This window comes from Chrysochloris asiatica, unplaced genomic scaffold (genome assembly GCF_000296735.1).
Source record: "Chrysochloris asiatica unplaced genomic scaffold, ChrAsi1.0 scaffold00257, whole genome shotgun sequence".
NCBI classification, from domain to species: Eukaryota; Metazoa; Chordata; class Mammalia; order Afrosoricida; family Chrysochloridae; genus Chrysochloris; species Chrysochloris asiatica.
The window spans coordinates 3,768,340-3,781,445 of NW_006408775.1; the positions used below are offsets into that span (position 1 = coordinate 3,768,340).

A 13,106-nucleotide genomic window follows, 5' to 3' on the forward strand; every position below is an offset into this window, starting at 1 on the left:
AACAACAACAACAACAAGGTCCATGGAAGAAGTCCTGGTGGTGCAGTGGCTAAAACGCTTGATTGCTAACTACAAGGTTGGAGTTTTGAGTCCACCAGTAGCTCTACAGAATAATTTTGTGGCAGGCAGGAAAGAAATTAGGTTCATGTGACTTTCTTACTGACATGTGCTTTTTCCTTGCCCTCTATCTCCTTAGGAAGAAGACAGCCTTGCTGGCTGTGTACCGGAGCAGATGGGTCCTCACTTGTCGAAGGTGGTGGTAAACTGTTCCTAGATCAGAATGATGACAATAGAGCTGAAAGTGGCTGCACATTTGGATCCTCAGATCAGGGCTCTGTGGGAGACCAAGGGATTTGTGACAGAGAACTCCAGTCATAGAAAGAAATCTACCCCACCAATGGGTCTTGGTCTGGAGCGCTCTCGCCAGGACTTTCGTAACTTCCACTATCATGAAGCAGCTGGACCCCTTGAGGTCATGAGCCAACTTCAGGAGTTATGCCGTCTGTGGTTGAGGCCAGAGATCCACTCGAAAGAGCAGATCTTGGAACTACTAGTGTTAGAGCAGTTCCTGAACATTCTGCCATGGGCTACCCAGGCCCAGATGCAGAAACACCATCCACAGAGCATCAAGGAGGCTGTGGCCTTAGCAGACTACTTGCAGAGAGAATCTGATCAAACGACGAAAGGGGTGAGAAGAAAGATCCCTGACGTGAAATGAAATAGGATAGAAGTGGATCTGTTGGGGGTTAGGGGTTAATTGAAAAAAGATGAATTAGATCACTCTTGTGTTATTCCTGTAGGACAGCTAAGATGGTACCTGAAACTAGAGGCTGCAGGAATACTCCACAAGTTTTGGCATTCCTGGCAGAGTTTTCTATGATCCTAGAGAAATGAGTTGCTTTTTGCTTTCTTGAGGGCCAGGGTGAATTGAGAGTTGTGAGCTCTCCAAACTAATCTGGCTTAACCAAGGAGACAGGACTTGAGTGATAAGAAAGGGAATGTGGGGCAGATCCAAAGGGGGACTTAGGTCAAAGGAGAACAAGGATAGCTAAGAGAAGGAAAAATCAAACAAGACTGGAAGGAAAGAGAAAATGTGCAGGGGGCGGGGATTGGAAAAGAAAAGAAATCCCAATAGTAGCAGAGAGAAGTTGCTGAGGGGTGGGTAGTATCCTATTTACCATAGATAAGAGTCTTTGATGCCCTCCTTTAGTGGTTGGTCCTCAGCCCTGCTAATGAGTGGGGCTTCAGGGTAGCCAGGCAGGTCATATGTGTGGTAGCAATATATACCAAATTCATTTAGAGTTAGTGTGGAACCAGACTCTGCCCTTTTTTCTGACATTCTAACAGGAAGGAAAATCCTTTTTATTCTATTCCTTATTTTTAGAAAAAACTTGAAGAAAGGAATCCAGGAAGGCAGGGATCCAAGTCAAAAGAAGAGGCCTGTCAAGACAGCATGAGAAGAGATGATCTGCCCCACATTGCTAGTAACCTGAGCCATGTGCAGAAGGTTTGTGTTGTGGGCTGGCAGTGGTCACAACTTTTTTCATTTTAAACTAATTTTCCCATATTTGTGTATAGTTCTTTGTGGAAAACAAGTGATCCTTTTAAGCCTTTTCACTAATTCATTTAGTGTCTCACACCTCCTAGGATCAAGACTCTGCTTGTTCATCTCTCTACCTCCCTCAAAACAAATGTAAGTTTTCTGATAACAACAATGGGGATTAATTCTAGGTTGCAGTCCATGAGCTGGGAAAGGAGGCATTGACCTCAGGAGGAACAGCAGAAGCCCCCAGCTTCATGCTGAAGTCAGCAGAACCCCAGCCAGTGAGCAGGTTGCAGGATGAAGAATTTCGGACTACGTACCAGGGTCCACAAGAACAACTAAACAGGAACACTCACAAAGAAATTGAGGAGGCAGTATACAAAAAAGGTAAGGAGCTTCACAGTGAATTCCTTCAGGGAATGATGATGATCATTTGTTTAGCAGGAGTGCTGTGTCTAGTCTTGTCCTGGAAAAGCAGCCGTGTTAGCAATTACGATGTCTTTCAGTGGCTGTACAGTACGCCAATTCTGAATATAGGTGGGGGTCAGTCTAGGGTACAGAACTGTCTAAACCACAGAACCCTGCTTGTTATACCATCATCTCTATTCTTATAAAAGTAGAGAGAAGATGAGATGGGGTAGAAAGGGTCAGGACCACCTCATCCTCGTAGATTAGAGGAAGAATGAAGATCAGAAATGGGTTATCGGTGGCAGAATCAGAGCAGATTTTTGTGCCAAGAAAAAATTACTAGAAGACAAGAATGGTATTAGAGGACCACTACTGTAAAAGACTAAGAAAAAGAACCCATACTAAAGTGGGGTGGGTTCTTTGCTGGTTGCTGGGATGTGGGGGTGGGGTGAGCAGTGGGAGGGGAAGGTGGAGCACAGGGCAGGGAATAGACACAGGATAGTTTGGGTGCTGGGGAGGGGGCGATATACACAAGAAGGGAGAGGGGAATGGGAGAACAATTATGCAGGTTTGCATGGGCTAAGTGGGACAGAGGTAAATAATGATATATGCACAACGTTGGAACAACAGGGCTCTGGGATACAGAGATTGAGACATGGTTGGAAAGGGGGAAATAATGTTAAAATGCTTGGCTGTCTTTTGAATCTTGGTTTTCCTTGCATTATATTATAAAATAGACACTGGAAGGGTGAGAAAAGAATAGCCAGAAACATCACCATAGAAAACTTGTAAGTCCGTCTTTTGCCCATAACTGATTGGAATACTTAAAATGGGACTACAAGGTGCCCAGTGAAGGAGGCTTCCTGTGGAGCCTCTGCATTACATAAAACTATAGGTGGAAGCCTGAACCACATCCAGATCTTCAGAGGTGGGAAATTTCCACTTGAAAGGACAAGCAGACTAGCCTAGAGCACCTAGAAAAACAGAAGATAGTTCTTGAAAGAAAGACCTACAGGAAAAATATAAAACAACATAGGCAGACCGACTGTTACTACAAGAACAAGCAAGTTGCTCGCCCAGGAGACATCAAGGCAAGTGGTCGAGTCCCCTCAGTGCAAACCCCCTTCCAAAACTAAGACTCAATGGGAATACACAGTCTGATTGGTGACCACGTTGGTCACTGATAAAGGGAAGTGAGGGAAAAACAGCAATGAAGCTGCAAGCTAAGCCCTACAACATTCAATAAACTCCTGTGAACCCAGGTGGAGACTTGGTTAGCCAGCAGTGTGGCAAGACCTGGGCACTCTTGGGCCCAGAGTCAGTGATATAGCCACAGAGGACTAGAATGGAAAGTGAAGCATCCAGCTGATAAGAAGAGAGGGCATATGCACAAGAACACCCACACTTGCAGATAATACCCACTTGACTTGGCTTCAATGACTGGATGATCAGAGCTCAAGCAGAAGAAGAAAGAAGAGGGAGGAAAAAAAAGAATAATCTGATAACAATTTGATGAACTTGACCCACACCTATGGATGCAGTAGCGCAAAAGAGGAAACAAATCTTTATAGCAAGGATCATTCCCACCCCCTCCATACACACAGTAGACAGAGATGGGCAACTTGGACATTAGCTACTCAAAATGGGGGTGGGGGCTACAAAGGCAAGAAGTGACTGGCTTACAAGCTTTCAAGAGGGAACCTAGATCCAGAGGATGTGGAGGAAGGTAAAATCTCCAGTGAGTAGTATCCAGTCTGTCTAGGCAGGGCTGATGAAAGGAAATGAGGATAGGTCTCTTGTGATACGGTAGTGAATAATTGTTATCAGCACTGCTTGTAAGGGTTGGAAATGTAAAGGTAGACATTTTGTAGCAAGGAGGGGAGTGATTAACTTTTCAGTTTAGGATCGGAGGTACCCCCTGGGACCATGAAGAGAGAAGAGTGGATAGCGGGACCCTAGCCAGAGAAGCAGTGATGCCTGACATAGAGGCAGAGTCGATGACATGGAGAGATGGAACAGCTGGGGACTTTAGACACAGAGAGGGAGAGGGGCTGTGTGCTGACGATGGGGGTGGGGGGCAGGCTTGTAGTGTATACCGTTTGGTTGGTTGATGATGCATGGAGGGGATTGTAACCATGGCAATGAAACGATATATGATAGGATGAATGTAAAGCTAATGTTCTCACATGTAATCTATCACATAATTCACAGTAAAACATAAAAAAAAAAGAATGGTATAGAAAGGGGCTATAAAAAGTTTGTGAAAATGGAATTAAAAGAAGATATAGCTCCTATTTATATAAGAGTCCTTGATATTTAAACACCTTTAAGTCTTGGTCAGCTTGAAAATTTTTATTTAATTAGTGAGAAATAAAAATGGAATTCCTTTTACTTCTCTTGAACTCTGAGGAAACAGTCAAGTAAAGTAATAGTATTGTGGACTGGTAAATACTTGGTTCTTGTTTACCATGAGACTGTAACTTCTGGGCATCTCCTACTTAAATCAGGACCAGTAGTAGTTTAGAAATGAGCTCATGTTTAGAAACAAAAGAAAAAGAAATGTCCTATGGCTCTTTTCCACCCACAGCTCTGCCTGACCCACAGACTCTAGCCTTTTCTGAGCAGATAAACACCAAAGATTGGATGGTGGCACCTAAGCTCCTCTTGCCTGAGTCCCAGGTGAGCTGTATTTTTCAGATGTTTAATGCTGCCTGAGTATACCTTGTTAATGCCTTTCCCTGCCGTCTATAACCCCAACTGCCCTAAAGATTCTCAGAGACCTGGTAGCCCCCGATGTTCTCCTCTGGACAACCTGGCTTGTCTCCATGGAAGCTGGGCAACTTTCAGTCTGTTTTCTGGTCCCATAGATCCTTTCTTTTTTCTTTCTTTCTTTTTATAAAAATGATGTACTGTTAATTCCTTCAGTGTCTGGCCTGTTGTGCAGTTTAAAGATCACGTGGTAGGGCTGCTTCTGTAGTGCCAAGTACTGAGTTTAAGCCCATTCTCTTCATTAGAGCTTGTTGATGTTTGAAGAGGTGGCCATGTATTTTTCCCAGGAAGAATGGGAGTTATTGGAGCCCACTCAGAAGATGCTCTACCATGATGTAATGCAGGAAAATTATGAGGCTGTCATCTCTGTAGGTAAAAATTCTCTCTTCCTTTTATGTAGAAGTTTTGTATTATGTCAGCTTACTGAGAATGTGCACCTGTGAGAGTCCCCTATTCCAATGCTGATTGGTTCTCAACTAGGTGGTATAAGGGATAAGAAAAGTGTATCTAAACTATCTCTAGAACTTTTTCCAAATATGTTCATTCCTTATCCTAAAGAGAAGTTGTGATTTTTGTCCCCTTCTAAAATTGGCACTTGCTTAAATTTCCGTAAAGGGCATCACCATTACTCAGTTCTGTAGTCAAAAGCTATCATTTTGTCTCATTTTCTCATCATACTCCTTGAGCAATCCAACAGCAAGTCTTCTGCCTTCAAACAAAATATAGTCCAGGTCCAAACATATCTTAACCTTCTCACTGTTAACTTCCTGGTCAAAGATACCATTATCTCTATCCAAGTCTTATTTGACAGCTTTCTAAATGTTCTCTTCCTCAATTCCTGACCTCCTTAGTCTGTTTTCCACACCATGGCATGAATGACCCTTCAGAAAGTCTGCCAGCTCATGACATATCCCTGCTTTTAATCCTTGCAGTGACTTACTGTTCATCTCATTCAGAAGAAGATTCAAATTTATTATTTAGGAACCCAGGGCCCTTCATCATCTAGCCACTATTCACATCTCTCCTTTCATTTCCTACTGCTCCTCTCACCCTGGCTCAGTTATCTGTGCTGTGGGTGTTAAGTGCCCTTGAATCAGTTGCAAATCATAGTGACCTTGTGTAAGTTTCTAAAGAATAACTGGTGGGTTTGAACTGCTGAACTTGAGGTTCAGACTGACCTTAGAGTTCAGTGCTTAGCCTTCAGTACCACACCAGGACTCCCAAGTGTATAGCAACACTAATTTTATTTTTTTGTTTAGAAATGAGTGAAGATTTACATAGCAGATCATCAGTTTTACATATACTTTGCTTCATTCAATTAATTGCAATCCCCTCCATGTACCATCAATTAACAGTATTTTTCTCTATTCACTTTAATTCTTGCATTCCTTCCTGCACTGATTTTCCTGCTGTTTCTTGAACTTGTGAAGCTCATTTGTTTCCCTAAAATGTCAGTTCAGATACCACTCAAAGAGGCCTACAGCAGCATTAAGTAGAGTAACTTCATAAGGATTAGAATCCTAAAATGCTCTTTATCTGTTTTGGTTTTCTTCTAAAAACATGGATCACATTCCGCATTTAGAATGTAAGCTGTATGGGAACAAAGGACTGGATCTTAATCATTTTTGTATCCTAAACCCGTAGAGCAATGTCTCTACTACACAACAGCCACATATTAATTGAATGACCTAGCAGTGGAATTCTCCCTTACTCATTCCGTGGCTGATACTTAGGCATTACATAAAAAGTTACTATTCAGGCTCTAGGCCCATTGACAGCAGCCATGTGTCTGCGGGCAAGAAGCTGGCTTGCAAATTGTGCCCTTTTGATGTTTAAATGAACATATATTTTTTAATTTGCATGTGTACATCAAATAGTTTTACTTTGTTCATTTGTGAAATAAAGATGTAAATTGGGAGCCACAGTAGGATAACTGTTGTTGCAGGGAAGAGAGTATAATCATTGAGATGAAACGAAGTGTAAAATTTGTTGAATGTAAAGCTGATGATCTTGTCTGTAAACCTTCACTCAATTCACAATAAAAAGTTATTTTTTGAAAAAAGTAACTATTATAGGAAACTCTTGTAAGTATGATTTCTAACCTACTGACCTTCAGATTTTCTCCACTGCAACTTATCTTATTCAGGATAACTCCTTAAAGAGTTAAAGAGTTATCTTATTCATGATAACTTCTTAAAGAGTTCATAGTCCAACTTATGTTGTTGTTGTTATGTGCCGTGGAGTCGGTTCCAACTCATAGCGACCCTGCACAGGGTTTCCGAGGCTGTAAATCTATATGGGAGCAGAATGTCTCATCTTTCTCCCACGGAACAGCTAGTAGTTTCGAACTGATGACCTTGAGGTTAGCAACCCGATTCGTAACCACTATGCTACCAGAGCTCCTTTTAGTCCAACCTATATTCCCTGCAATTTCTGGAACTTAGAACCCCCTTCAGTCCCCTTTGTAAAGCACAATATTTTTGGTGGCAGAAGGAGAAAGCTGCACTGGATCACTGTTTTTTCCTATTTGCTTCTCATCTTTCCACTTTAGTTTTATTTTTTCATCCCTGCTTTGGATATCTACCCACAGCTCTATTTGAGATTCTTTTCATCTTAATCATTTAGAACAGAGGTGGGGAATGTGTGGCCCAAGGGCCATCTAAAACCCACAGTCATTTGATCTGATCTTGCCTGCAAAGCAACCGTAATTCCAGCCATCACGTTAGGGGGTCAGTTAATTAAATATTTGACCCAATGTAGCTGGCTAATTTTTTAAGTTGATAATTTTGAATGGCCTGCATGTTATAAATTTTGGCAGAACACAAGGCTCACTGTAGTGCACGATGAGTTGGAATTGACGTTATGGCAGTGGGAATACCTGTTAGCCCATTTAAAAATGTGGGATTTAGAGTTACAAATTGTCAAAAAGTACCTTTGTTTTCCATGAAATAGTCTTGAATTAGTAGACCAATTCACTATTAAGCTACCAGTGCATGACCTCAGTTTTTCCTTCTCATAGCATTATTTGTGCTCCCCAAACCTAAAGTGATCTCCTGTCTAGAACAAGGGGAAGAACCGTGGATCCATGGGCCTCAGGAGTTCAAGAGCAGTCATGTAGAATCTCCTACAGGTAACATGGGAAAAGGGAAATGTGCCAGGGGCTTAGCATTTGAGGATTCTACTCTAGTTTGAGAAGAATAATCTGAGTTTGTTTTGTTTTAATTACTGTGATTTTCTTGCCCTGGACACAGAGATGGCTGATTCTTAACTTTATTTCAACAGGGTTGAAGCTCAAAAATGACATTGGAAATCATATGCTTATATCACTTCCTAGTTTAGAAATGGAAGCATCAGGAGATACAGTTTCCAAAAAGTCTAGAGTGAATATTTTCTACAAAACAACAGGCAAAGAAAATCAAGGTGATATGCACAGGGCAGGGAAACGGCATCGAGATTTTCCAGTGAAGAAAAGAAAGAAGCTTTCAACCTGGAAACAAGAGTTGCTGAGACTTATGGATCTTCACAAGAAAGACCGTGCAGGAGAAAAGCCTTTTAAATGTCCAGATTGTGGGAAAAGCTTCAGAGTTAGCTCTGATCTTATTAAGCACCAGCGAATTCACACTGAAGAGAAACCCTATAAATGTCAACAGTGTGACAAGAGGTTTAGATGGAGTTCAGATCTTAATAAGCACTTAACAACACACCAAGGGATAAAACCCTATAAATGCTCATGGTGTGGGAAAAGCTTCAGTCAAAACACAAATCTCCACACACACCAAAGAACTCACACAGGGGAGAAGCCCTTTACATGTCACGAATGTGGGAAAAAATTCAGTCAGAACTCCCACCTTATTAAACACCGAAGAACCCACACAGGCGAGCAGCCTTTTTCATGTAACATATGCAGGAGAAACTTCAGTAGACGGTCAAGCCTTCTTAGACACCAGAAACTCCATAGGTGAATGGGAACTTGTCCATTGCCCCCATTTCTGAAGAACTTCACCAAATGATGAGGAAATACAAAATCATGAAACAGCTAATAATAGGAATTTGTCATCAGTGGAAAAGCATCCTGACAAGAATTTTAACTTTGCCGGAGAGAGCAATAATTTACTGCCTTAACTTTTAATAAGGAATTCCTTTGTAAAAGGTATCCTGAGACCATTGGGATTGGGATTGGATCTGGCGAAATAAGAAATTCCACTTCAAAAAGTAGGTGCAACCATAAGTCAGTCAACAGTCTTTGGTCACAGAGGTAAATATTTGGTTTTTTGCATTAATCTCCTAGCCACTCTTAAAACGTATATAATAGAAACATTTGTAACTCGTTCTTCCAAAACAAAAAGCAGGCATATATGTTTAGTTGCAAACGATTATTGTTAGGGTGGCAGGCTTAATACTGAATTATCTCATACAACAGAAATAGATCCCAGTGTAAACATTTTCCCAAGAACCAAAGTGGATTTTCTGTTATCTTTAGACACTGTTCACACATTTGAACGTCATTTGAGTTTATACTTAAACTTTTGACAACTTTAGCTCCTGAGTTTGTATTATAATTAAATCGTATTTACTTCACTACCAAGGAATCTGCCAGAAGAGCTAATAATGCACTAACCATGTCTCTCATTGATGGTGTTTAGAAAATGGAAAACAACTCTAATGAGATTCTATGGAAACAGATGAAATTTATAGCCATGGACTTTTTATTAGATATAAAGAGAGATGGGGCAGTAACAAAAAAAAAGATTTTTCCTTACCTCATCATGTCAATAGGATAAAATAGCCATAAAATTTAGCTCTTAGCCAAGGCTTGAAAGAAAATTGATAGTAGCTCATGATCTTTTCGTTATTTGCTTTTTAATTTGACTTGCTTGTTTGTTATTGATTAGGAACAAGGAAAGAATTATTTTTATATGGGAACCTGGCCGGGCTGAGGGATTGCATGCAGACACGTGAGTTCACTTGCAGTTGTGACCGAGGTGTCTAGTCAGCAGAAAACAACCATTCCCAAAGGGAAAGGTTTAGGAATTGATGCCAGGTGTTGGGCAAGGATTGTTGAATGCACATCTGTGTGTATAGTTTGTCTTACACTGTTACGGATTTGTGTCTCCTCAAAATATGTTGCAAATCCTTCCACTGTGGTAGCAGCCTTGGTTACACAGTGGTTAAGCACTCAACTTCTAATGGCAGTTTAAACCCATCAGCAACTTTGCAGGAGAAAGATGTGGCTGTCTATTCCCATAGGGATTGGAGCTTTATCTAATCTATGAGGCAGTCCTCCTCTGTCCTTCAGTGTCACTGTCAGGTGGAATTGACACTACAGCAGTGGGTATACCTGTGCTTATTCCATTTGGAAATGTGTTTTCTTTGCTGTGTTTATGTAGGGTGTGTTGTGGTATAAAAGAACAGATTAAATGATTGAAGAAGCAGGCACAAATGGAGAGAAGATAGATACTAACTAACTACATGCTCATCAAAGAACCTAGGAATGAAAGCTCACAGTAGACTGAGTGCCAGCCTTCCCCTAGGACCAGACTTAAAGATTCCTCAACAGACAATTTCTGTCCAAACACCCACCACTAGATAACGAAGACCCTATAAGCTCTTCAGTTGGCAGAGTCTGTCCTACGTTCTCTCCAGCACAGCGTTTAGAAGCAGTCTTAGGTGATAAATTTGAAAGTGGATTGTATGCTATTGAGCTGATTCCAACTCTTATCGACCCTATAGGATAGTAGAATTGCTCCATAGATTTCCTATGGTGAAAAGTCAGCAGTTCAAACCTAATTGCTATTCCATGGGAGAAAGAAGAGACTTGATTCTCCCACAAAGATTTAACCCATGGAAGCCTTATGCAAGGTCGCTCTGAGTCGGAAACGACTTGACGAACTTAAGAACAGTCTGTACGGGAGCAGATCACCAAGTCATCTTTTCCTGTGGAACTGTCAGCCTTTAGATTATTAGTCAAGTGCTTAAGCGTTGTGCCACTACAGCACCATTGCCGTCAAGTCAATTCTGACACCACAGTAACCCGATTGTTAGTGCAGTTGACTCAGGTCCAACTCAGCGATCCTGTGTAGGGTTTCCAAGGAGCGCCTGGTGAGCTTGAACCACCAGCCTTGTAGTTCAAACCAACCTTGCGGTCCAGTGCATTGTCGTACAGCCGCACACTAGGACTCTGTTGTTATTAAGTGCCGTTGAGTCGGTTCCGACTCACAGCGACCCTGTATAAGGTTTCTGAGGAGCAGCTAGTAGGTTTGAACTGTTGACTTGTGGTTTGCAGTCCCAGTACTGAGCCTACAGAGCCACACAGAAGTCCACCAGGACTTTGTTGTTGTTGCTGTTAAGTGTCGTCAAGTTGATTCTGACCCATAACGATCCTCTATATGGTTTCCGAAGAGCGGCTGGTGAGCTTGAACCCACCGACCTTGCAGTTTAAATGACTTTGCAGTGCAGCGCATTAACCCACGGTGCCATCCAGGACTCGGTAGGCCAGGGTTAAAGTGTCCCCCCGGGTTTATTTGAAATCCGTACAGAAGCAGGCTGCCACATCCTTTCTCTCATGTAGTCACATCAAGGTTTGAATTGCTGACCTTTCTGTTAGCATCTGAGCACTTAACCCCTGTGTCACCAGGGCTCCTGTAAAGTCTCTATAGGCTTGGAGATTTTCTTACAACTTACCTGTTTATTTGCAACAGTGACTCAGGTTAGACTCAGGTTAGAGCTTTCAAGTACCATCCCAGGTAAGAGGTTTAAGAAATCATCCGTTTCACAACTTATTTTATAGGTGAGAAAGTTAAGGCTCAAAAGAGGTTCCGGCACTTGCTTATGATACCCCACCGCTAGAGGGGGACATTCCCGCTGATGTCTGTCACTCGTCTTCATCAGTCAGGCATTAGTCACGGAACCACTTTTAAGTCTCCTTTGTTGTTGTTGTTGTTGTTAAGTACTGTGGAGTCGGTTCCGACTCATAGTGACCTTACACACAGGGTTTCCGAGGCTGTAAATCTTTACGGAAGCAGAATGCCTCTTCCGCGGAACAGCAGGTAGTTTCGAACTGCTGACCTTGAGGTTGGCAGCTCGACTTATAACCACTATGCTACCAGAGTCTCCTTAGGTGTATAAAATAGAACACTTACCCTAGGCTTCTGGAGATTAGATGAATCAATGAATGTAAAGTCTCTAACCAATCAGTGATCCGTTGAAGCGTGTTTCCTGTGCTCCCTGGTGATTTATGGGACTGAGTACATTAAAGACACTAATGCATTGTGGGAGTGGCAACTCTACTCAGGAACTGAGGCAGTAGAGAATTCCCCACACCTGAAATCATCTTTAAAGGAACTGAAAATAAACTGTTATGTTCCAGTAATGTGGTGGTTGTTTCTGCTGTATAATCTGACGTATTCTAGTAGTCGACCTAGAGCCTCAAGGAGGGCAGTTGAAGGGAGAAACCTTACCATTTTCATTCCTAACCTTTGGGAGAGAAACATCTTCCCCTAAGTACTCCACTGAGCGGGTGTAAGACTGATGAGGTCAAGAGCTCACACAGCTGTAGATGTTTAACTTAGGTAAAAACAAAACCTGGACATAGGTCATCTCCCTTGGCAGCCTGAATCATAAAACCTCACCTCAACTTGGTGGTGGTGGTCATTCCCATGGAGTCAGCTCTGACCCCTGGCAACCTCATATACAACAGTGCACCACCCATTGCCAGTCCTGTGTCCTGTCATCTTCACAGTCATCAGCCTGCTAGAGTCCCTCTGTGACTGCCATCACTATTGGGAGTGCCTTCCAGCAGGGGCTTAGGTTATAGCACTGTCTCAGACAACATTCTGCTGAGACCCAGCACTAGGTCACTGAGCCTGTCTTCCTGGTCTATGTTAGTATGGAACCACCTCTGAAACTTGTCTACATAGGTGAGCCTGCTGGTATTTGAAATGTGGGTGGTATAGCTTCCAGCACCATAGCCCATAAACTGGCACATATGCCAGTTAGGTATGTTTCTGTGCTATATACTCAGTAGTCTTCCTCAAACACGGGTCACCTGTCACTTCTACTTCTAGAGCATTAATAGCTCCCATGAGCTTAAGTCCCTAATTTGACGCCAAGACCCTTCTTCAGCTAGAACCATCCTATAGACAGCTTGCTTTTCCTCTCGCAGTTCACGTATCCCCTACTGAACCAGCCTCTTCATCCCATTTTTTATTACACTTCACTTTTAGCCTCCAGTATCGCCTTTTCTCACCTGTTCAAATCCTTCAACCTCCTTATAACCCCCACAATTCAACCCAAACTGACCTATCTTAATTGTGGAATCCTCCAAATCAACTGCTTTATGGATTTTTACTTTACAATTTTTAACAAATTGTCAGCTGACCAAATTATT

General features: G+C 42.2%; 1 protein-coding gene across 1 annotated transcript; it reads left to right on the forward strand.

Moving 5' to 3' along the window:
• The first annotated feature begins 280 nt into the window (after positions 1–280).
• ZNF75A (zinc finger protein 75a) lies at positions 281–8,682 on the forward strand. The gene is made up of 3 exons (XM_006874019.1): positions 281–688; positions 4,966–5,092; positions 8,003–8,682. The coding sequence occupies exons 1-3, from the start codon at positions 281–283 to the stop codon at positions 8,680–8,682; spliced, it is 1,215 nt and encodes a 404-aa protein (XP_006874081.1).
• The last annotated feature ends 4,424 nt before the right edge of the window (positions 8,683–13,106 follow it).